At 38.1% G+C, this 26,720-nt stretch overlaps 2 protein-coding genes across 2 annotated transcripts in view; both read left to right on the top strand.

Moving 5' to 3' along the window:
* LOC114661087 (parvalbumin, thymic CPV3-like) overlaps positions 1–26,720 on the top strand; it is a 171,767-nt gene that overhangs the window by 50,075 nt on the left and 94,972 nt on the right. The window lies entirely within an intron of this gene.
* The window catches only part of ccz1 (CCZ1 homolog, vacuolar protein trafficking and biogenesis associated), a 62,898-nt gene that overhangs the window by 8,290 nt on the left and 27,888 nt on the right, over positions 1–26,720 (top strand). The window contains 8 exon segments of the mRNA XM_051933668.1: positions 1,785–1,857; positions 8,626–8,722; positions 12,344–12,441; positions 12,876–12,969; positions 15,524–15,601; positions 16,628–16,675; positions 20,054–20,137; positions 23,712–23,887. Of these exon segments, the coding sequence (XP_051789628.1) occupies positions 1,844–1,857; positions 8,626–8,722; positions 12,344–12,441; positions 12,876–12,969; positions 15,524–15,601; positions 16,628–16,675; positions 20,054–20,137; positions 23,712–23,887 (689 nt within the window). The 5' untranslated portion in view covers positions 1,785–1,843.

The following is a 26,720-nucleotide window of genomic DNA, read 5'->3' as shown; positions in this document are numbered from 1 at the left end:
CTATTGTAGGCACGGAGCTGGACAGTTTGACATCTGTGGCGGAGCGACGGGCGCTCAGCAGGCTCCTGTCAATTATGGAGAATCCACTGCATCCATTGAACAGGATCATCTCCAGACAGAGGAGCAGCTTCAGCGACAGACTGCTGTCACCGTCCTGCTCCACTGGCAGACTGAGGAGATCGTTCCTCCCCCACACTATGCAACTCTTCAATTCCACCCGGGGGGGTTAACGTTAAAATTATACAAAGTTATTGTCTGTCTGTTATACCTGCATTGTTATCACTCTTTAATTTAATATTGTCTTTATCAGTATGCTGCTGCTGGAGTATGGGAATTTCCCCTTGGGTTTAATAAAGTATCTAAGTTGTATATTAGTAACCTCGAGGTTAGATATAAATGTTTTTGTTGTTTATTGTTTTATTATGTATATGTTGTCAGATATTTTGATTTGATAGATACTTTATTAATCCCAAGGGGAAATTCACATACTCCAGCAACAGCATATTGACAAAAAACAATATTAAATTAAAGAGTGATTAAAAAATGCAGGTATAGCAGACAATAACTTTGTATAATATTAACGTTTACACCCCCAAGTGGAATTGAAGAGTCGCATAGTGTGGTGGAGGAACGATCTCCTCAGTCTGTCAGTGGAGCAGGACAGTGACAGCAGTCTGTCGCTGAAGCTGCTCCTCTGTCTGGAGATGATCCTGTTACAGTACACATACACTACTAATACAACTTGGACTCCTTCTATAGCTGTCGTTTGACCTTCCCAGGCACCCGTGACTGCGTTTAGCATCGGCGCCACCTTTAAAACACCGGTTGGTAAAAATGGTATGTTACACACGAGACTTTCCCCCGAAACATACGGTCAGACATCTGGGAAAAAAAAAAAAAAAACAAACAACCTGATGGTAAGACCAAAAATCTTATAAAAGTAAAAAAAAAAATGTTTCTTTTTTTTTTCCCCCGTTGTAAACTTGCTGGTATGTTGCTCATTGTGGTTCATTCATAAAACTTATTGAGAGTCTTGCCCCGTATCTTTCTGTACTATAGTGTATCAGCGTCACAGTCAGTTTCATTGAGTTTTTTGATTATATCATGTTCATCAATTTATGTTCTCAATCAACTAACTTCATTTCAGGATCACATGGCAGCAAAACTTATCTTCATTCAGTCTCTGTTTCCTGGAGCTGTGAAGCAGTATTGCCAATCTCTGTGTCACCACCCTGCATAAAAGCGGAACTGTTGTCCATACATATTCTGAATGTGCTGCTTGCACTTCAGAGTCATATGGAAGTGAAGCCCATCTTGACAACTTTGGGCAGTGGCAGAAATAAAAGAATGGGTCACAGAGCACATCCACACTGGGTTAGTTTAGAGGTGGACATCTTTGTGATGCTAAGAAAAAAACCCGCAGACAAACAAAGAACGGGTAAACTCGACACATATAGTGACAGGGCTGGGACTGAAACCCAGTCTTCAGGAGCAATGGGGTGGCATTCATAACCTCTATGCACTGTACTGCATAGAAACAACTATCGTCTATCAATTTTCTGAATCTGTTTTGTGGAGCTGGAAGATTGCAGCTTCTTTTAAAACCCATTGGCTTTGCATTAGTCTGGTGCTTTCCAACTTGTTTTGTGTGCTTGTATATTTTGATACTTTAGTCCAGATTTTCCTTTTTTTTTTTTTTTAACATTTATAGTTGAGGTAAGTGAAGCAGGTCTAGATTCACATACTTGAGTTCACCCTGTACACTTCTTCTTTCATTCCTTTAGGGGCCAGGAATGCTATCCAAGCTAGTGAACAGAGAGGATTGTGCAGTGTGGCCATACCCATGTTGATGATCAGGTGAGCCCTGGATGGTGAAAGGTCCGGCAGCAGCCACATTTGTTTAATACTGGCTTTCTGTGGGAGTGGGAGTGGGACCACCAAAACTAATGAGCTTTCTGACATTTAGAGTTCAAGGTCAAGGTATAGGACAAAATGCTACCATGGAAGGAAATCTTCCATCCATTTTCTGAACCGGTTTTCTGGCACCAGAATTCTAAAATGACTAACTCATTCCAGCAGCAGTTGACAAAAGGCAGTAACTAACGGAAAGAATGTAACTTTCTCAGAAGGCACGTTACCTCATCATCTAGTTCATCTCTGGTTTTTTCTTTCAAGATATCACCTCATATTCACCATCTTTTCCAAGGTAATCACTGCACCCATTCTCACTCACCCGGGGCCTCTTTATGGTGCACTTAGAAAATCCACTCTGAGCTGCCAGGGTGTTTCCTGGATTTCTCCAGTTGAATTAGAGTGAGACATTATTTCTGGCTCATGGACATAATAAATAATCTTCTTTGTTACTGGTATTTGTCAATCCATGTCCATGCCCTCTTGATCCTGTTCAGGTTTATGTTGGTCTGAAGAATACTCTTAACAGCACACAGCTGCAACTATGGATAAGGTGTCAGTCCATCACAGGGCATTCTTGCATAGACATCAGCATTCAGACAAACAGAACTTCATTAGAATTGCCAAAATAAACTACAACTTGTGTCTTTTTGAGATATGGGAGAAGCTGGGGCAATAAAGCAATCCATGCAGAAACTGACAAACTGTTGGGAAGAATTGCATATTCTCATTTTAACTGTTATAATTTAAAGACCAGGTTCAATAATGACAGGCTAAATACTACCATAGATGGGCAAAAGCACATCTCAGCAGGTCCAAGTCGTTACACGGCCCTGAACATGGTGCCTGTTCATTGTAATGCATGCTAACTGACATACCCACGTTTACGTATAGATGTTAATTTAATTTTAACAGTTAGCTAAACACGCACATCTCTAAAATGTGTAAATAAGCCCATACTACCTGAATATGTTGCGAGTACAGTAATCCCTCGCTATATCGCGCTTCGCCTTTCGCGGCTTCACTCCATCGCGGATTTTATATGTAAGCATATTTAAATATATATCGCGGATTTTTCGCTGCTTCGCGGGTTTCTGCGGACAATGGGTCTTTTAATTTCTGGTACATGCTTCCTCAGTTGGTTTGCCCAGTTGATTTCATACAAGGGATGCTATTGGCAGATGGCTGAGAAGCTAACCCAGCTTACTTTTCTCTTTCTCTTGCGCTGACTTTCTCTGATCCTGACGTAGGGGGATTGAGCAGGGGGGCTGTTCGCACACCTAGACGATACGGGACGCTCGTCTAAAAATGCTGAAAGATTATCTTCACGTTGCTATCTTTTGTGCAGCTGCTTCCTGAAACAACATGCTGCACGGTGCTTCGCATACTTAAAAGCTCGAAGGGCACGTATTGATTTTTGATTGAAAAACAAACTCTGTCTCTCTCTCTCTCTCTCTCTCTTTGTCTGCTCCTAACGGAGGGGGTGTGAGCTGCCGCCTTCAACAGCTTTATGCCGCGGTGCTTCGCATACTTAAAAGCCAAACAGCCCTATTGATTTGTTTGCTTTTCTCTCTATCTCTGTGACAGTCTCTGCTCCTGACACGCACTCCTTTGAAGAGGAAGATATGTTTGCATTCTTTTAATTGTGAGACGGAACTGTCATCTCTGTCTTGTCATGGAGCACAGTTTAAACTTTTGAAAAAGAGACAAATGTTTGTTTGCAGTGTTTTGAATAACGTTCCTGTCTCTCTACAACCTCCTGTGTTTCTGCGCAAATCTGTGACCCAAGCATGACAATATAAAAATAACCATATAAACATATGGTTTCTACTTCGCGGATTTTCTTATTTCGCGGGTGGCTCTGGAACGCAACCCCCGCGATGGAGGAGGGATTACTGTACACACAATGGTAAAATTAACTTGGAGTTTTATGGAGGCTAAAACATATCTCAGAAGAACCAAATCTATTCCTCACACTAAGTGGTGTGCCATGCCATTGCACTCACTTCTACTCACACTGGTTCACTTTAGGTTTGCCTGTTACCCAATGAGAAAACCATAGTACCTGAATATGGAGAGAGCACATAAACTCTACGAGCTGTGACAGTTTGTTTCCTGTAACAGCCACGTATTGTCACCCCTTGCTACAAAGTATATCTAAAACATTGGAGCTGTTGAAGAAGTCAAGAGTCTTTAAGTGGTATAAGAAGTTCAAGAAGGGACAAGAACAAGTGAATGCCGATGGCATAAGTGGATCAATGCTACATGTCGTAATGTGCTCAGTGTTGGCAACTTCTTGTCTAAGAAATTATTATCAAATTGAATCATCTGCCCTGTTCACCTGACTTAGCCCCTTGCTTTTCTGGCTTTTCCCAAACATTAAAAAACTTCCATGAAAGGTCAGATATTTTCAGACTTTTCTGACATCCAGCATAACGTGACAAAGAAGGGTATTTCAAAAATCGAGTTCCAGGTACATTTCCAACAATGTCCACTAAGTGCATAGCTGCACAAGGAGATTACCGTGAAGATGACAGTAGAGGCTAATGCACAGATAAGCACACATTTTTTCTACAGGTTCATTCCAGGAATTAAATTGTCATACCTTGTACGTAGATGGAAACCAAGCCATAATTTGTACTTGGATCTCTGTAGATCTGTGGTGGGCTGGTGCCCTGCCCGGGGTTTGTTTCCTGCCTTGCGCCCTGTGTTGGCTGGGATTGGCTCCAGCAGATCCCCGTAACCCTGTAGTTAGGATGTAGCGGGTTGGATAATGGATGGATGGATAATGGATGGATGGATGGATCTCTGTAGATGTAAGGCTTTTCTTTCCCATAGAAATTTTGCATGCAGTTTGGTTTTGGGGAAAAAAATAGTGTACCAGTTGGTCAGAGATATATAGATATATGTGAAACAACTATACATACACAGCATGTGTGTTTCTCTCTGTGAATGTGTATGCTATTTATTCTCTTACAGCATACATCACAGTGTCAAAACATTTATGTCATAAAAGAAAATATGTAAGGTCATGTTTTTAGCAAAGAAGTAAAATATGCAGTTTTGCTCATAATCTACAGCACAATAAAAATGAATGAACTTGGATAATGAAAGTGGCATAGAGGGATACCTTTCTGATGCCACCATAGCTATCAGAAGTCATAAGTTCAGAATAAGTATGAATGCTTCAATTGGCCAGCCATCTTCCTACTTTTTATATGAGAAAGTGCACACTATGCTGGTATTTTTAATAACTGATTTACTTATTGTAGATTGTGGATACTGAAATAAAGACAGGATAACACATCAGAAACATTTGGGATACCCTGCTCATACTTGTTTTATTTCAAGACAAAAAAAAAAACTAAACAATTGGGAAAAAAAATGTCTGCTTTTTTAGTCTTTTGTCACTAGGCCTCTAAACATAGCTGTCTCTTACTCCATTGCTGACCACAGATGATTTCAAGCATGGTATTTAAAAAGCTCATCTGAACAGATAAGGTGAGACTAGACGTTGGACTTGGCAGCTTCATGTGTCTTCAGACTGGTTATAATCATCTTGGTTGTATGCAGAAACAGAGAACCATTAGCCCACTGTGTTGCCATCAATGTCTTCCTTGGCATATCCTTGCAGTCAGATCCTGAAAGACAAAGGTTATTCCATGGTATGTGACAATATATTGTCATTCTCACATGTGTCCCATGTGGTTAAATAGTCATTTTCTGGATTCACCCAGGTTGGCCTGTTGCCTTCACAGTTTCATGTGTAATATATATATATATATATATATATATATATATATATATATATATATATATATGTGTGTGTGTGTGTTTGTGTGTGCATGTGTATTATACATACACTATATTTATACATATGTACAGTGGTGTGAAAAACTATTTGCCCCCTTCCTGATTTCTTATTCTTTTGCATGTTTATCACACAAAATGTTTCTGATCATCAAACACATTTAACCATTAGTCAAATATAACACAAGTAAACACAAAATGCAGTTTGTAAATGGTGGTTTTTATTATTTAGGGAGAAAAAAAAATCCAATCCTACATGGCCTTGTGTGAAAAAGTAATTGCCCCCTGAACCTAATAACTGGTTGGGCCACCCTTAGCAGCAATAACTGCAATCAAGCGTTTGCGATAACTTGCAATGAGTCTTTTACAGCGCTCTGGAGGAATTTTGGCCCACTCATCTTTGCAAAATTGTTGTAATTCAGCTTTATTTGAGGGTTTTCTAGCATGAACCGCCTTTTTAGGTCATGCCATAGCATCTCAATTGGATTCAGGTCAGGACTTTGACTAGGCCACTCCAAAGTCTTCATTTTGTTTTTCTTCAGCCATTCAGAGGTGGATTTGCTGGTGTGTTTTGGGTCATTGTCCTGTTGCAGCACCCAAGATCGCTTCAGCTTGAGTTGACAAACAGATGGCCGGACATTCTCCTTCAGGATTGTTTGGTAGACAGTAGAATTCATGGTTCCATCTATCACAGCAAGCCTTCCAGGTCCTGAAGCAGCAAAACAACCCCAGACCATCACACTACCACCACCATATTTTACTGTTGGTATGATGTTCTTTTTCTGAAATGCTGTGTTCCTTTTACGCCAGATGTAACGGGACATTTGCCTTCCAAAAAGTTCAACTTTTGACTCATCAGTCCACAAGGTATTTTCCCAAAAGTCTTGGCAATCATTGAGATGTTTCTTAGCAAAATTGAGACGAGCCCTAATGTTTCTTTTGCTTAACAGTGGTTTGCGTCTTGGAAATCTGCCATGCAGGCCGTTTTTGCCCAGTCTCTTTCTTATGGTGGAGTCGTGAACACTGACCTTAATTGAGGCAAGTGAGGCCTGCAGTTCTTTAGACGTTGTCCTGGGGTCTTTTGTGACCTCTCGGATGAGTCGTCTCTGCGCTCTTGGGGTATTTTTGGTCGGCCGGCCACTCCTGGGAAGGTTCACCACTGTTCCATGTTTTTGCCATTTGTGGATAATGGCTCTCACTGTGGTTCGCTGGAGTCCCAAAGCTTTAGAAATGGCTTTATAACCTTTACCAGACTGATAGATCTCAATTACTTCTGTTCTCATTTGTTCCTGAATTTCTTTGGATTTTGGCATGATGTCTAGATTTTGAGGTGCTTTTGGTCTACTTCTCTGTGTCAGGCAGCTCCTATTTAAGTGATTTCTTGATTGAAACAGGTGTGGCAGTAATCAGGCCTGGGGGTGGCTACGGAAATTGAACTCAGGTGTGATACACCACAGTTAGGTTATTTTTTAACAAGGGGGCAATTACCTTTTCACACAGGGCCATGTAGGTTTGGATTTTTTTTCTCCCTAAATAATAAACACCATCATTTAAAAACTGCATTTTGTGTTTACTTGTGTTATATTTGACTAATGGTTAAATGTGTTTGATGATCAGAAACATTTTGTGTGACAAACATGCAAAAGAATAAGAAATCAGGAAGGGGGCAAATAGTTTTTCACACCACTGTATATACCCTCTATATGTATATGTAAAAATTAAACTTCTTTTTGTGTTCATAAAAATGACTTATTGACACACTAAAATCATTTCACTGCTTTTTGTCTGGCACCTCCTGATTCACTGGTACAAAAAAGCTGTTCAACTTGACTTCAAGTCTAATTATGCAAGACATCAAGCTTTTTGGGGTTCCCCGTAGTTTTGGCCCTCTAGACCCTAAAATATCCTATTTGTAAGTCATTTTTGGACTATATTTTGTGTAGACAATCATGCCCTTATGATAAAGAGTAAACCAATAGGTGTCTTCTGCAAAGACATGCCATATGAACCAACCCCATAGGTTCACCCCCTGATGCGATAACGAGAGGTCAAAGTTACTCCATTTCACAAAACTTTGAAAAAATAGGGATCTTTAATATAAGCATATGGAATGTCTTTTTATGCTATTTCGAGGTTGCTGATCATGATTATGACAATATTTTTTTTTATATTTGATTCTTTTCCTGTGGTCCTAGCCCTCTAAGAGTCACTTGCAGAAGGTTAATAATGAGAATTTTCAAACATAAACTTGTAGGGTTTCGCTTTAGATTATTTCAAGGTCAGTGAGAACGAATATATTTTTTATCCTTTACTAGAGTTCTAAACCTCTATAGACCTCTATTAGATGGTGAAAAATGACACATTTCAATTACAATGCAGAATATTTTGTTCTTAAACATTTAAACTAAAGCACACATTTTAACATTTTAAATATTCTGATATAACTATTATTATTTACTATGTACTTCAGCCTCATGAAGTAAATAATTACATTTCTTATGAACACCCCAAATTAGGGTGGCTTACACTAATTCAGATTGTTCTTTTTGCATTCTGTGCCAGCAACACTGGATGTAAGTGGGATCTGACCCTGGACTGGGTCTCATTCCCTCGCAGTGCACACTCATTCACACTCATATGAGTCTATTAACTTAAAGTGCTTAGGACTGTTAATTATGTTGCTGTTACTTCTAATTAAATTTGCTAAATGTTTAATGCAGTCTGTATCACATTCTTTGTGGACACCAAAGCATATAACTGAAGGAGAACATGTCAGGTGCTAAAAATTAAAAGAAGTTCTTACACATAATAGTTCTTTTTTTTTTCCTGTCTCAATTGAATCATTTTTATGAAGACAGTATTTGTTAAATATCTTTCAATATGTTTGTGTTTTCCCTTCCACAGTCCGAGGATGGCATCAGGAAGTCAAGAGAAGCTGTACGGCCCATCACTGTTGAATTTTTTCATCTACAATCCAAAGTTTGGACCTAGGGAAGGCGAGGTAAGATGGCTTTTTTCACATATGTTTGAGGGAAGTGTGAGTTGGCATAACAGTATAGCTATGTGGTGTAGAGAAACTGCAGAACCAGTGTGTTTCAGATCGCATTGTAGTGCACACTTCCAGAAAGCAGTTTTTACAAAAAAAAATTCCAGTTAAACCCATGTTAGCCACTTTCAGATCTTTTTCCTTTCACTCTCTGCAGTCCTGGGCATTCTTTGGAACGAGACTCATTCCACTCTTACCATCCGCCAGCCATGTCCAGCTATATCCTTTTCAACCTCCCCACCGCCATGTACCTGCTCATTCAATCATCCAAGTGAAATTTGTGATCAGAGTGTTTTATAAAAAGAAGCAAGAAAATTCATAGACTTTATCTACTCTCTCTCTCTCTCTCTCTCTCTCTCTCTCTCTCTCTCTCTCTCTCTCTCTCTCTCTCTCTCTCTCTCTCTCTCTCTATATATATATATATATATATATATATATATATATATATATATATATACATACAGTAATCCCTCCTCCATCGCGGGGGTTGCGTTCCAGACACCCCTGCGAAAGGTGAAAATCCGCTAAGTAGAAACCATATGTTTATATGGTTATTTTTATATTGTCATGCTTGGGTCACAGATTTGCACAGAAACACAGGAGGTTGTAGAGAGACAGGAACGTTATTCAAACACTGCAAACAAAAATTTGTCTCTTTTTCAAAAGTTTAAACTGTGCTCCATGACAAGACAGAGATGACAGTTCCGTCTCACAATTAAAAGAATGCAAACATATCTTCCTCTTCAAAGGAGTACGCATCAGAGAGAGAGAGAGAGAGAGAAAAAAGCAAATAGTCAAAAATCAATAGGGCTGTTTGGCTTTTAAGTATGCAAAGCACCGCCAGACAAAGTACTGTAGCTGCAAGGAAGGGAGCAAGCATTTTTCAGCATTTTTTGAGGAGCGTCCGTATCCTCTAGGCCAGTGTGCGAACATCCCCTCTGCTCACACCCCCTCCCGTCAGGAGCAGAGAATGTCAGAGCGAGCGAGAGAGAGAGAGCGGAAAGCAAACAATCAAAAATCAATACGTGCTGTTTGATCTTTTAAGTATGCGAAGCACCATGCGGGAAGCATATCGCTAGCAAAGCAGCCACATGTAAGCCCAGCAAAGAAGGGAGCAGTGTGAAGGTAATCTTTCAGCGTTTTTTTGAGGAGCGGCCGTGTCCTCTAGGGGTGCAAACAGCCTCCGTGCTCACAATATATTTGAGGAGTTTTATTTAATACATAATACGCGCTGTGGTTGGGTAGCTTCTCAGCCATCTGCCAATAGTGTCCCTTGTATGAAATCAACTGGGCAAACCAACTGAGGAAGTGTGTACCAGAAATTAAAAGACCCACTATCCACAGAAATCCGCGAACCAGCAAAAAATCCACGATATATATTTAAATATGCTTACATATAAAATCTGCGATGGAGTGATGCCGCGAAAGTCGAAGCGCGATATAGCGAGGGATTACTGTATATAAAATCCTAAGCCTAAAAGTGCAACAATTTTGTGCAACGATTTTATGTGACTTTTTTTATGTCACACTTTAAATCGGGCTTATTTTAAAACCTACATATGTATGTTTGGTATCATTCTTTTCAGAATTTATCGAACTTTAATGTGATGTTAGATTTTTAGATTGTCATCTGTTTTTAAATTATAAACTAAAAAATATCAAGAACTCGCATCCCACGAGACACACCCGGGGCCGGAAATAAAAGACAAAGAGTAGGACAGCTGCTGTACAGGCTTTTAAATGTTCGAAGCTCTGTGCGAGATGCAGATCACGCAGCATGGCAGCACCAAGCCAGCAGCTGATCGAGCAAAGAGGAGGTAAAAAAAACCTATTTGTTTCCCATTGTATCACCTTTTAAGAGGGGGTTTTGGAGGAGCAACCGCGTCTCCCTGGGGTGCGTTCAGACCCCCTCTTCACAACATGAACGGCAGAGATGTGAAGTGGCTGGTGCATAGCACAGGCCAGGGGGGTTGGCGAGCGACTAGCCATCCAATAAAATGATGGCAATCACATTTTGTATATAAAGCTGTGATTCTAGCAACAAAGTAGCAAGAGATCCATATTCTGTATAGTTTGGAATTTAAAAGAGGAATAATGTTGAAATATTGTGTATTTTTCATCACCAGTTGTGCTGTATTTGGTCATGCTTGTACAAAAAATGCAAAATCATAATTTCTGTATACCAACATTTAGTGGATCAACCAATAGGCATCTATCATTTTATAATAATATAACTGTGTCACTCTGAAAGTGGTTAACTTTGTTTAAAGATAAAAACACAAAACTTGAAATTTTTATCCAGTATATATATACTGCATAAAATACAGACTGTGGAGATACAAGGATAGTAAAAAAAATACAGAAGTCTCCATTTGACTGTGCAGATTCTAGATCAAAAACAGCTTAATTTATAAGGAGAGGGTACTTAGAGTAAGTGGGTCCTTCAGTAAATCAGGGAAGCATTCAATTAATTTAGTTCAAGGAATTCTACGATATAATAAAATGGTAAGATGCTTTTATGTGTCCTGTCCCTCAGAGCAATCTGATTGGTCAGTTTAACTTTAGCGTGATTGGTCAATTTGGCTTTGGTGGTGCAATTGAAACAGGAAGTGCATTTGAGTGAGGCACACAAGGAGTAACAAAGGTGTAGGAGGCAAGCAAGGCACCTTGAAAATAATGACAAGAGTCATCGAACGCCATTCAAGAGAGGTTCAGACACATGCAGATACCATAAGAAGGTGCTGAAGGTACACATATGGCAAGAGATAGCAAATATTTTTAAATTTATTATATTAACTGTCAACATAGTTAGTATCATATAAGTGTAAGTATAAGGGAAAATCAAAAAAGTAAAGGGAATTTCAATATTATGCAGTAAATGCAATGGATGTTTGCAACAACTTATGGGTAGTTTGAACACACAGAGTGCAGCACGTTGATGCCAAGGTTAACTGAACATGGATGCTCCGCTGCAGGATTGCACTATTGTTGATCAACACGCTATAGTGAGACTTCTTTGGGCAGAGGGAGTGAAGCCTACTGTATTTTACCAGCTGTCAATGCTAAATGAATAGACCGTGCCATTGAGACGGGGTTTTTGAAAGTACAGGTGTTGGTTTTAGCAGAACATTTAAAAATGGAAAATTTAAAACTGTTAATATTTCTTATTAAGTGTACAGACAGTTTTGTCAATAAAAACTTTTTCTTAAAGAGTTACCCTGATTGTTATTTATTTATTTACCTGAGACACCAATTTCTTAACTGAAATGGTACATGATTGGAACCATAGATAAATTACCAAGCAGTGTGGCAGAGAATTGGACTTTAGGGACCCTCAAAACTCGACTTGATGTTATTTTGGAGAAATTAAGTAAAAAGCAAGTTTGTTGGACCAAATGTTCCTCACAAAAATGTTCTGATGTTCTAATTATTAGGCGAACTGACTCTCTTTGTGCCAAATGATGAGTCAGTGGTAGGGTGCATACTTTAAGGGTCCTCTTTGGTAACCCAGTGCATTGATAATTTTGTTATTCAAGGATTACACCAAAATATTTCTCTTGCTACTTTATTTTTAAGGAAGAAAAGAAAATTCTCTTCTATCATCCCAGTGAGTTGGAGAAGAATGAAAAAATCCGCAATGTTGGGCTCTGTGAGGCTATTGTACAGTTCACAAGGTAAATCATTGAGAATGCAGAAAGCAGACTGCTGAGCTTTTTTTTTTAAGCGTTTTTACTTGTAGATGTTTCACACCACTTAACCTTTCTAGATAGCAATGGTAGCAGTATTAGTATTGTTATTATGCCTGCAGTGCTAGAAGGAATGCTTTCTTGTTGGACCCATGAGCAAGGCCCATAACCTGCAGTTGCTCCAGCAGTGTGGTACAAAAATAACTGACCCTGCACTCTGACCCCAAGCTTCTCTCTCTCTCTAAGTTGGGGTATGCAAAAAATGAAAATATTCCTAATGGAAGAAATTGCATATGGCAAATAAAGTGAAATTAGTATTACAAAAGGTATTTTGGGGATTGGGTAATTTTGTTGTTAAATCTAAGATGGGCTAATTTAATATCTGTTGTTTCTAAATAAAGCTTTCTTTTTCCCCCACACAGGACTTTCTGCCCTACAAAACCTGCCAAATCCTTACACACCCAGAAAAACAGGCAGTTCTTTTTCGAGCCAGAAGAACACTTTTGGATGGTCATGGTAATAGCATAGTCTTTATATATTTTTAATTGAATACGTTTTCCTAAGAAGACACTTGAATTCAATCTGGTGAGTTGCATGGAGGCTGCTCCTGTTCAAAACCTTTACCATAAGCTTATACAGTCTTCCAAGTCTATACATTTCTATTGTAGCCAAATAGATATGCAGCAATTTTACCTGAATAGCTTGCTTCCCATTTGCCAGCATTTTCATTTTAGCAGGTACAAACATTCTAGTCATGTTTGTTCTTTTGCCTATTTGTTCAGTTATTTTTAACCCAGCATTTATGGCTTTTATTTGCATTATAACCAGTCTCTTTTCTGATGCTTTTATCATACACGAATAGGACAGTTGTTTCTATCTTTGCCCAGTTTGAACTTTAACAGGCCAAAATCGTTCTGGATTATATATTGTGTCAGTGGTTGAATTGACCTTGCAGCTCTTAGATTTATTGTACAACACTGTAGCTGCTCTTCACACTTAGGGCTGTTTATAGTTTATTGTGATCAGCCACATACAGGTGGCATCTTTCCACATGTTTCATTATTTACTGTTGATGTATATATTTGATGGTAAAGTTACCACAAGTAAAAAAGCCAGTTTATCTAAGAAATACTTAAAATATATTATGCAATTTTATATGATAAAATTAAGAATCAACTAAGCAGAACTCACTAAGCAATATGTATTTCTACTAACTGTGGAACAGTCAAGCAGGAAACCTAAGCCTCATCATTAGCTGTTCAATGAACATTTTCCAAGTTTACCCAGATTGGCAACTGCTTGAGAAATATTTTTCCCTCCAATCTCTTCTGCCCTGGGCACCCCTAGGAAGAAAATTAAGTGCATTCGGTCTCTAAAACAGCTGCCTCTGTCACCCTCCAGAACAGGATTTAAAGGATTTACATGACTTCCTACAATGCTGAAAACACTTGTGCCAATAATTCATTCCAGAAAATTAAATGATTTCACGGAATGACACAACTGCTTCATCTATGAGCTATTGGTAAATTCATTGCAGGGCAGGTGGTGCATCTTAATCACTTTTTGGTTATCATTAAGCCTCCTGAGAGGTGCTGAGTATGTGCATGTTGTTCACTGTGCTTTCTTTCAATAAAGAATTCTGCAGGCTGAATCCCCCAGCCCTGCTCTGGTCAGGTATTGTCTGTATATTGTGACTCTTGGCATTCTGCTCACTGTCCCGCAGTTAGTGATTTTTAAAAGGCACTGCCTATCCAGTTATTGCTATGACCCACTTTTTTTTTTTTTTTTTTTTTTACAAAACATTGGCAGAGAATCCCCCAAAGTATTTCTGTACACAAATGATATAATTATACCTAAGATCTGATGTATTGATTTACTACTACCCTGCACAGGTTTAAGTGGGCTCAGAAAATGGTATGGTATGGACAAAAGTTCTAATGTTTGTTTATGAATTTAATGGATGTACTACAGTATATGTAATTTAAATGTCTGTTCAAATTCCTAGAACACTGCCTTTTTAATAACACAATAACATTGAGACTCTGTAAAGAACCTTAAAATCCTGTGCTTCAAGTTGCAAAATATATTAAAAACACACAAATCATGCCAAATGCACATCCTGTAGGACTTGATAGAAGGCAGTGTCTCATTTCTTATTCTGCTCTTTTTTGTTACTCCACTCATCCATCTCAACATTGTCATTTCTGCCACATCAGACTACTTCTCCTGCGATCCCTTTACCGCCCATGTCTCAGCTCCATATGTCCATTGCTGGTCTTACTACTGTCTTAAAAACCTTACCTTTAACTTTTGCCTTGATTCATCGATCACACAGTAGTTCTGATATCTTCCTCTAAGTGGCTTCATCCACACTGCACTCTATGGGTTATCTCTGTGCTTTAGTTTGCCATCTGAGACTACCACTGATCCTATATATTGAAATTTATGCACTCTTCAGTAGCTCAGCGGGCAGGCTAACATCTGAATCTTGATCATTATCAGTCCTCATATATTCTGTTTTCTTCCCATTTATCTTCAACCCTATATCTTCCAAAGCCCTTCGCCATACTTCAAGTAAGAATAGATTACAAAGAAGAAGGTTGTAAGATGGATACTTAAGAATATCATACATTCTCATTGTGACATGTGCACTGTTCGCTCCCCTACTAGCCATCCATTTTTCTCTTTTTATTTTATTTTTTTTCTTGTTCTTTATTTCACCTTCTACAATTTCTTGTATTAGGAATTTGTTAGTTTCGCATACCCCTTGGGGTCAGAGCGCAGGATCAGCCGTTGTACACTGCCCCTGGAGCAATTACAGGTTAAGGGTCTTGCTCAAGGGTCCAGCAGAGTAGGATCTGTTTTTGGCATTGACGGGGATTTGAAACATTCTGGAAATGAACGGCAACATTCTGGATACTAGCACAGATCCTTAGCCTCAGTGCCACCACTCCAACCCCAAAGCAGGAACTTTATATATTATATTTCCAAGTTTGCTGAGCTTGTTGTTTAAAAAAAATGCCCCTAAGTGTAATATGGGCTTCTCTTCAGGTGTGTTTTTGTTTTCCAGGTTGTGAAAAATCCCATGATAGAAAGACCCAGCAAGGGTGGAAAGCCAGATCTGGAGTATCAAGAGGAAGAAATGCTGGTGAGCTGAACATTAATTTGTTTGCTCTGTTTAACAGGCCTAATTTTAGGCAGAATGCTTCTTTGATTATTTAAAATTCATAGCCTTGCTATCCATTAAGGGAGATTTTCCGTCTACATTGTAAATGTATGTTAAAGAGGTTCACAATGAAACAGGCAGTTTTGAATAAAGTAGGTAATAAGAGTTTTGAAAGGAAGAATGGATGTATGTGAGATTCAAGATAGAATGGGAAGTATTGAATTAGATGGTTAAAGAATAAAAGTTTCAGAGAAGCCATTGAGAAATTCATGATGGTTGTCAGAATATAGAAAAAACGTATGAAATTCAATGATACTATGTTGATGCAGTGTGAGCTTGATTTTTAGATTTGTCATTGTCTTTTGGAGTTGTCTTAGAAGGCTTTTGTATTCGCAGCATTTTCCCTCACATATCACCATGATGAGAAATGCTGGATTAACTGGGGACTATAAACTAAATGAGTATCCACTAGTGTGGGTTTACCCTACAATGGTAATAAACTAGTGTCACATTCAGGGTTGGTTCCTGCTTTATTCCAGTTCCTTTTCTAACACCAATTGTGTATTTAACCGAAAGAAGTTGATTTTAAAAATGAATTACTGAAACTTTTAATGCTTTGTGACTTTGGTATCGATACCAGATATTGAAGCCCAGTACCGATGCCAAAAGCTCTTAATGTTCTCTGGCTATTATTATAGTTAGAATGCAAGTGTCTCTGTGTAAAATTAAAGCAGATGTGGTACATTACAAGAGGCCTAAGGGTTTTAATGAAGTTTCTTCCACAGCATGTGTAATTTTGAATCATTTCAGACATAAACTGGTTCCACTGTGACTAAGCGAAAAGCATCTAAGAGAATATAACCGCCATCTTTATGGTTATCCACTTTATTATCAATATCTTTTTGATTAAATATATTTTATTTAAATGTAAAATCAACATATTAAAACCTTCTTGCACTGAAAATCAATATAACTATACTGATGTCTCCTTGGTTTATTTGTCTCCAGGACTCCGTATATGGGGCTGTGCTGCAGCAGTGCTATAACATGTACAAGGTAAGCTCAGGCACATGTGTCAGTTTTTATCTTCAAGCAAAAATAACGACTTAATTTTTTGTTAATTGTTACCCTTGTTGCCTAAATCATTGGGCATAAAGGTTTTGTATATTTCAGCGTATGCCTTAAAATCTTCAGAGTTGGCCTGCTGACTCTTGAATGTCTCACTACACCACTCTCCGTTAATTACTCAGATACTTGACTCTGTGGTTTCCTATCTCAATTACTCTTTCCTAGTGCTTGCTCAGGGGATTGCGTTAGATTTTTATTTTAAAACCATAATAACATTCCTTCCTTTCTTTATTGATTTAATTGTCACTCCTAATCTGTATTTGGCCATATATTATTCTTTCTTTTACAGGTTGGAGTTATTGTGCAGCATGCATTCTCTTCTTTGTAATGTATTTATTCCAGTAATTAGAATGATAGTTACTGGAGGCATTTGTTTTTGTATAACATATCCTTAAAGGAAAGTTAATCCTTCTTGAAATATTGGCAAATTTCTGTTTCTTTTATACTAAAAGATAATTTCATGAAGTGGCAGAGAGAGAAAGCAGGTGTTATTTTCACCCTGCAGAAATGCATTCTTTGCTAAACCCCTGTGGCATACATTTAATACACATACTGTTTCTTGTGAATGTAGTAGTACTTCCAAATAAAGTATCTGCAGTTTTATTTTCAGATGACTTTAGTGTTCAAAGTTAAATTATATCTTTTACCATTTTGAATTGTCAGGAGTAATGAAATAACATTATGCAGTATAAATTGTAAGCTCAGCATTGTATGATATGTGTAGTCAGAATATAACATAAAAATTGCATATGACAAAGACAGGAAGTACTGAACACACAAAAAAGCAACATTATGTGTGTATATATATATATATATATATATATATATATATATATATATATATGTGTGTGTGTGTGTTTCACATACAACTGTAAACCTACTTTAGCCCACCCCTGTATACTGTATATCCACACAGCCAGTGGCCACATTATTAGTTTGACAGTCTTGTTAACACAAATAGCTTGCTCCTTCTAACAGCCATTTATGTAGCTGTATCTCAGTCTGTATTGCATGCGAACATGGTCAAGAAGTTTAGCTGTTGTTAGACCAGTCATTGGAATGGGCAAAGAATCTATGGTGTAAGCAACTCTAATCATTATGGCTCAGCTGCCACCAGGGATTTATATCCAGAGCTGATAGAAAGTGCAACAAACAAAAATAATCCACCCAGCACTCATCCAATAGAGCAATTTTAGGAAAGTTGGGTTTTGTAACATGAATATGTGGCCAAAAAAGTCTGTATGATCCAAAGTCCCTAAGGAATATTTTCATTACCTTGTTGAATCCATGTCTCAAACAATCTGGACTTTTCTGAAGGCAAAATGGGGTTCTACCCAGTACTAGATAGGTGGACCTAATAAAGTGGTTACTGAATGTACGTCTATGTCTTTTTTTGTTTTTGTTAATAGTAATCATTCTCTTAAAACCTACAAATTCCAGTGGTCCCAATTTGAACTGTTTTGGGTTATCAGGCACACAATGTTTCTGGTGGAATACCACAAAGGTTAACCGTCTGTTCTTGACTAGCAGCATCCTGTCCATTCTCTTTCCAAGAGCAGGAGGGATTTAATAAAAATAATTGCCACAATTAATAAAAGGCAATATGACCAGCCACAGCAGCAGTTGTAACAAGATTATGCTGTGCTAAAATCTTAAGTCTTAAGTGTTGGAGCAGGTGAGGAATCCAGACTGTATCTTAAAGGCCCTGCTGTGTGCACACTTGCACAATCATTCTATCAAAAAGTGCTGCTTCCTCCTCTATTACTCCCCAAAAAGCTCTGGTGTAATAAAGAACAACAAACGTTCTGAATAAACCTCTTCACCACAATCTGCTTATAATAAAATGTAGCATCAGAAAAAAAAAATACACACAGTCACCTACTAGCAAAAGAGAACGCAATGTTAATATATGGAAACATTTAAGCTGTGCCTTCCATCCATTATGAAACCCACATAATCCTCTTTGGAGCTGTGGTGGGGACTGTCCTAGCAGGGCAGCTATAAACCATGAACAAGTGTGCTAGTGAAACTGATTTCAGAGTAACTATTGAAACCTGGCCTACTTGGTAAGCATTGCAACATTTTAGGGTGAGTGATTATTTGAGTTACAGCAATTACATTCTAAAAATTAACTTGTTTTCATTGTAATATACAGTCAATCCTCAACTTTTGCAGAAATTATGTTTCTAGGAATTAATGTGAAAGTCAAAGATGCTAATGTTAATAAATTGAATCTATGGATAATGGGGCTTAGGTTCCTATAACCACCAAAAACTGAAGTCTTGCTCAAAATACACTTTTTTTTGTAAAATTATTTTTAATATGCACTTTTCAAAACACAGTAACCACAAAATAACCCATAAAATGCAGTACAGAAAATACAGTTGGAAACATGCAAAATATTTTTTTCTCACTAGTCATTGCCCAGAATTCTGTTAGCATTTGTGTTAACATCTCAATGGAAAAAAAAAAAACTTGTTTAGGGTTGCAGCTGTCAGAAGAAGCCAACTTGCAACGTCTCAACATCACCTCCGGCACTGTCCTTTACAACTGGCTGATGGCATTGGAGATACTGAGGGACGCACTACCTTGAAATAATACATTAGCAATGTCTTCGGTGTGCCTCTTAAGATTCTTAAGGGGTCAGGTTACGGCAGCATAGCAGAGGCAAGTTGATATTTAACCTTCAGGCTGCAATTGATGAGGGGATCAGCCAGCATTTCATCATGAAGTTTATCGAACACCTTTATTTTCTTACTAAGCTGCATCACTGACCCTACATGCTTGGGCTTAGAGCCTGAAGGAGTTGCACTACGCTTTGGGGTAATAATTGCAAGACAAACTAAATGCACAGGGAGCATTTTACTCTAACAGTAGGGTGAACAAGATCGTTGTAACGCCTTGTAGGATACTAGCTGCTCCCCATGCTTTCGTGCATCACGCCTCTCATTTTTTTCTGTACTGTGCATAAGTCGCAAATCCCACAAATATATGAGGTTGCCAACACAAAGTAAAAATGAGTTTACAAATAAAATTGCACAGATACGTGAAAGTTAAGCACATGAATGCTGAAGACTGACTGTATATAATTGCTTCATCTAGCACATTTTATGTTATCCTCACTGTAATTGCACCCTTAAAATGATGAATTGATCTAAGTTTAACCTCACTTTCTGAGCACTCATCCAAAGAGAAATGCCTATCATGTGAGTGGAACAAATGTGGACTGTAGGGTGGCTAGGCCATGTCATCAGACTTTTCACACAGTAACCCCATCTCAGTTTCTTTGCTTTACTTCATTCTCAGTTGTTCAATGGGAGATTCTCAAAAGCAATGGATGAAGGTGGTGTGGCTCTTCTCAGGGAGCGGCTGGAGAAGTTCTTCTACAGAGTGAGTCCTTGCTTATCTCTATTATCTGACTTTCAGGTCTTCTCATAAACTGCTTTCTGCACTTCTTGGGTCCTCAGATGGAAGTGTGTTTTTCAGATTGCAAAGTATTGTTAATGATTGGCATTAAAATAAAAAATGTTCACTAGCTTTGTTTTGTATGCACAATATTTACAATGTTGCACAAAATACTATACAAATCATACTTTTTTTTTGATTTTCTGTGTTTTTCTAAATTCATTATCTGTGCGTGAAAGGTTAAAGAGATTATTCATGAAAATTATGGAGGGGAACACGGGCAACACAAACCAACACGAGTAGTGGGAATTGTTTACCTCTCAGAGTTTAGTGCAGCAGGCAGCGTCGCATTACATTGTAACTTTATTCACTTCATGAAGGAAAGCTGACCACATAATTACGGTTTTAAATAATTCAAATCCCAATAAAGGGAAATCCCCTGTCAGTCACTGCTCAGTCCTACATCTTTTTCTGTACATTTTTCCAGTACTCTATTATTTTGAATTGTGGTGTTGCCAGCCTGCTTTATGTGAGTGAGAATGGACTACTTGTCACAAGTAGGCCCTCTGGTTGAAAGATAAAAAACAGAAATGTACAGATCATAGGTTTTACAAAAGAGAGGAATCTGGATACAATTAAACGGTTTATCTGCTTAATGGTACACCATTTAGATGGCTACCATTTATCAGCTCTTTCTTTCCTTGAGGCTTGAGAAATGTATGATACTGTGAAGGTAGTTATGTATCATTTACTTAGATTTCTATGATATTTTTTGATTTTTGGCAGATACATAAAGGTAATACAGTAATCCCTCCTCCATCGCGGGGGTTGCGTTCCAGAGCCACCCACGAAATAAGAAAATCCGCGAAGTAGAGAAACCATATGTTTATATGGTTATTTTTATATTGTCATGCTTGGGTCACAGATTTGCGCAGAAACACAGGAGGTTGTAGAGAGACAGGAACGTTATTCAAACACTGCAAACAAACATTTGTCTCTTTTTCAAAAGTTTAAACTGTGCTCCATGACAAGACAGAGATGACAGTTCTGTCTCACAATTAAAAGGAATGCAAACATATCTTCCTCTTTCAAAGGAGTGTGCGTCAGGAGCAGAGACTGTCATAAAGACAGAGAATGCAAACAAATCAATAGGGCTGTTTGGCTTTTAAGTATGCGAAGCCACCGCGGCACAAAGCTGTTGAAGGCGGCAGCTCACACCCCCTCCGTCAGGAGCAGGGAGAGAGAGAGAGTAATAGAGAGAGACAGAGAAAAACAAACATGCAAAAATCAATACGTGCCCTTCGAGCTTTTAAGTATGCGAAGCACCATGCAGCATGTCGCTTCACTAAGCAGCTGCACAGAAGGTAGCAACTTGAAGATAATCTTTCAGCATTTTTAGACGAGCGTCCGTATCGTCTAGGTGTGCGAACAGCCCCCCTGCTCACACCCCCTACGTCAGGATCAGAGAAAGCGCAAGAGAGAGAAAGAGAAAAGTAAGTTGAGTAACTTCTCAGCCATCTGCCAATAGCGTCCCTTGTATGAAATCAACTGGGCAAACCAACTGAGGAAGCATGTACCCAGAAATTAAAAGACCCATTGTCCTCAGAAATCCGTGAACCAGCAAAAAATCCGCGATATATATTTAAATATGCTTACATATAAAATCCGCGATAGAGTGAAGCCGCGAAAGGCGAAGCGCGATATAGCGAGGGATCACTGTACTCTCTTAGTCTGTTTTTTAAAGAAACATTCTACCCAAAAATGATAATACAGTCGATTCCGCTTAATTGGACCACCGGTTAATTGGGGCAGCCACTTATTTGGGCCAAATCTCAAGGAATGAAAACCAACATAATAAACTAATACATAATTTAAACGCTTAATTGGGACAACATTCCGCTTAATTGAGACAGCAGCAGATGCGTGCTGCAAGTCAGTCATCTATCGTCGCCCGTCGAAGAAGCACTGGTAAGTTTAGATAGTACAATCTTAGAGTGGAGTAGCACATGTCTGCTTAATAGTCTACCATCACCACTACCGTACCGTATTCAGTTACCCCTACACCACCTCGTGTGTATGTATAACATATAAGTAAACTTTTTTTTGTCAATTTTATTTATAAAATCATAACCCTTGCCAAGATGCCAAGAAGTTATTTTACACTTTCAAGTAAATTGCTTTGCTGGATAAAATTCAAAGCCAGCCATTTAATACAAGCCATTGTAGGCTCGCTGAGATAACTGGTGTACCAAAATATACCATAGTGCGTCTCTTACAACAAGAAAATCAACTGCGTGAGGAATGGGCATTACAGAAAAGATGAACTGCAAAGGACAAAGTACAAACTTACAAAAACAAAAGACAGACTACACTTGATGCATTTTTGCAGCATTAAATTGTATGTACATACCTAATTATTTTACTTTAGAATTTATTATTATTTTTTCTTCACAGCTTATATTATTTTCTTATAATTTATATTTGGGTTCAATAATTTATTAAAATATTGAAAGAAAATTATTTATTGTTTAATTTTATGTGGAATTCACTTAAGTGGGGCAGCTGCTTAATTGGGACAAAATGTCCTAGTTCTAATGTGTCCCAATTAAGAGGAATCGACTGTATACACTTTTATGTGTTACTTGCCTCGTGTTGTTTGTGGGGATGGCAGAGACAAATGTAATTTCATGTTTTTCATGGAAAACACAGATCACAAAGCTTATGATATAAGAGACATTAATAGGAGGTTGATACTAAGCAAGTTAAGTTACTATTGCCACATAATCCACACATGAGATATCCAGTCATATACTCAAAATGTCTAAAATGCATGCATTTTTCACTAAAATGTTGTTAATGAGAACTTCTGGAAAATAAAAACAGTGCATAAATAAGAAGCTTGTTCAAACATTTGAAATGTAGACAGGACTCTTGACCAATAAATGAGGTGAGAGAAGCAGATCTTCAGTTCAAAAGCTTAGATGATTCTGATTTTCCAGAACTATTTATTTAACCATACTTTAGCAAAAAAATAGTTTGCTTTGGACTTTGAGACTATGACTGGAGAACTCATATGCAGATTATGCAACACGAGTAACTAGATATTTTTTCATGTATGTTTTAACATTGTTTGCTGTTGTTCAGTATTGGAATTTAAGCCCATTGTAACAGAAACTTTGTGATCTCTGTTCTCAATGAAAACGTGACAATAAAAATGTTTTTGAACACACAGTATTAAAATAGGTACAAAAATATATATGTAATTTATGGAGGGAATATTCCTTTAACTAGACATTTGTTGAGCCCATAATTCTTCTAGACTTGATTAGTTTGATCATTTATGGGTTTCTGTGCCTGGGCAATTCCCTATGTCTTCTACTTAATCCATTTTGTGGTACTGAGTGGACCCTGAGTCTCCGTGAATCTCCATATTGCATTCTCAACTCCTTGACCCATTGATTGTGAAAAAATAGTATATTAAAACAGTTTTATGGTATGTGTAAGTAGTTTTGATTGTCACTTTCAGTTCATTAATTCTTCTGTTTACTTTTTTGCCCAGTACTTGCAAGCTCTACATTTAGGATCATGTGACCTCCTGGATGTGTTTGGTGGCATCAGCTTTTTCCCTTTGGATAAGATGACCTACTTGAAGATCCAGTCCTTTGTAAATCAAATGGAGCAAAGCCTGAACTTGGTCAAATACACTGCCTTCCTATACAACGATCAACTAATCTGGTAAATGGAGGTGGTGGGGTTTTTTGTATCTGCACTCCGACTTTACCTGTTACCACCTACTGCATGAGTGATCTGGGTGTGAGTAGTGATTACATTTTCTGTTTTCGGAGGGGTTCACAGTAACCATAGCAAGATACAAAGTGCGCTCTCTGTGCTTATTCATTTATTTAATTGTGTGGGTATTGCCAACAGCCTAGTGAAAGTTGGCAGAGTAAGATTTCACATTACATTTTTTGCATTATTGATGCTTGCTGAGTATTTGGACATTTAGTCCTTTAATCTTTATGTGATATGCCAAACCTCTCCTCAGGATTAGATAAAAAAAAAAAGTTCTTCCAGAGATGATCTAATGGATACTTTATAGTACAGTATTTTGATTTCAAGCATCAGCTTTATATTTTGGATTACCCTGTAAATTATATGAAGAGGTGGTACTGACTTTACTAAAGCAACAATATTTACACACCGATCAGCAGCAGGGACTGGTAGACTAGACTTTTAAACCAGTCCGTGATCTACATAACTGGTGTATAAATTCAGGTCTGATTGTGAGAGTGTGTTTGTGACCCATTGTTCAAGCCTGAATGTGCAAGTGACCAAATACTAGTGTTTAACAGTATACAGAATTACATTTAGTGTAGTAATTATTTACCTGACACTTTTATCCAATGTGAGATACAAATAAAAATGTATCAGCATTTCACAACCTCTGGGCTGTGTAGGCATTGCAAGTGGACCACAGCCGACCCCTGACAAAACCCTGAACCATGTTAAGGGAGACCCTGTTATTGATGAGGCTCTCTGGCTTATATTTGAATAATCATGGAAGTTTTAGATCACTCTTTGTCTGCCCACTCCTTTAAATCATTTTTCTACATTTGAACATGCCACAAAAAAACAGTTCAAATGATAACTGAGGCCCACAAGCCCCCTCCACCAAAGCCGCAAGCCTTAAAGGTGGCTTAATTTTTGTTGGCTGGCCTTTGAGAAGACGCTGAAGGCAGTTGTTGGGGAAAGAAATAAGTTGCTTGCCTTATTTTCCCATAAACCACCATGCCTCTTGCCAGAGCAATGTACTGCAGAAGATGATGAGGAAGATGCAATAAGTCTTTGTAATATATTGATAATTAAATGCAGTTTGTCAGAAACAGTAAGCCAATGAATAACTGTCTTTCTTGTGTTAGCATCTCCTCCATATTATTTTTCACAGAAAACCCATGGTCACATGACTAAACTTGAAAAATAAAATGAGCATTCAACACAGCTGGCTGCATTTGGACTGCTCAATTAAGTGGTTTGTCCGCAAGTGTGACCAAAGGAAGGAATAAAATGAGTTAAAATCATTTGAAAATCCCATAAGTCTTTCTGTTGCTGTGTTTGTTTACGTGTACAGATTTTACTCCATGCTGAAAACACATTCTTTCAAGACGACTGACATTTCTAAATTTGGATATTCGTGTGGGTGGTCTGAAGTTCCAAGCAGTGGGGAGTCTGGCTCTGGCCTTGCACTTCTACTTGGTTCATGGCATGTCTATGTGTCACAGGTCACTCATGGCTACCTGTATTTAGCAGCTACATGCCATACAGATAGTCTTCTTGTAATTCTAGACTTCATGAGTTCTGTTTTAAGTAGTCGTACCACTTCAAGCTTTAAGGGTTTTGTGAAGTGTGCATTGGCCTCATTGAAAAGTTAAAGCTATGATGTCCAAACTTCAGGCCGCAAATAAAAACAAAATTTGAAAATTCATCCTTCACCATTAACTAAAAGGCTGCTTTAGTAATAATTAGAAGTGGTGACTATTTTGCGTTCATAATTTGTATGTCCAGTAGGTTTATATAGTAATTGAGTATATATATTTTTTCTTCCCCATCTCCTCCAGGCCTGGGAGTGCAGCTTAGGGACTACAGGGAAATTAAGCAGGGATGACTTTGTGCCATTGTCCTTAATGCTCATCCTTATGCCAGACAGTAAGGGTCTTAATTGCTGTTTTTTCAACTGCCTGGAGAGTTCATTTGAGGGTTAAACCAGGCAAATGGTTCTTCTTTATGCTGTTTAACAATTTGCACATGGTTATTTTTATATTTTTTAATTCTGACGTGTCCGGCACATGTTGTGATTTTTAGCAGTAAAATATTTTAGCCCAGTACTGTTAAAATAATGTGTACTGCCCTTATTTATATGAATTGTATTTGAGGCACAGTTAAATAATTACTGTTTGAAATAAATGTAAACTTCTTAATATACATATATACAGTAGTGCCAGAAACTGTGCCAAATTTCATTCAGTTGAGTGATTCTTTTTAGAAATAGCTTTGTTATCTGTCAAAGAGAGGCAATAGAATAAATTTAAAAATATTTGATATCGCTTGTCCTATGTGTACCTTCAGCGTTCCTCCAACACCTTTCCTTGGTATCCTTGTGTGTCTTCTCGATCGAATTCCTGTAACACCTGCTTCTCAGACTCTGTCATTTCAGGGTTCCTTGTTCACTTTCCTATCCACCTTATGACAGCCACCAATGGCAGACAGGTCCGTATTACCCACTGCAAAAACATCCTCTAAATTCTTCTTAAATACTTCCCATCTTTGGTGTGACGACTTGGGTTGCACTTTATTAGTATTTAGTAGTACCTTACTCGTTTTGTTGTTGTTTGAATGCTCCCTTTTTGTAAAAAAAAAAAAAAATTTGTAATCAGGAACTGATCTTTGCACCCCTAATGTGTTGTGGCATCACCCCTACAACTGACCATTCAGGGTAAAGCCACACTGACCGATCAGATTGTTCTGATTGACTGGACAGACACACATCCAAACACAGACAGTATTGTTTTAT

The sequence above is a fragment of the Erpetoichthys calabaricus genome, chromosome 11, assembly GCF_900747795.2.
Source record: "Erpetoichthys calabaricus chromosome 11, fErpCal1.3, whole genome shotgun sequence".
NCBI lineage: Eukaryota > Metazoa > Chordata > Cladistia > Polypteriformes > Polypteridae > Erpetoichthys > Erpetoichthys calabaricus.
The sequence above is the reverse complement of the archived record's forward strand: the minus strand, read 5'-3'. Positions and strand labels throughout refer to the sequence as shown.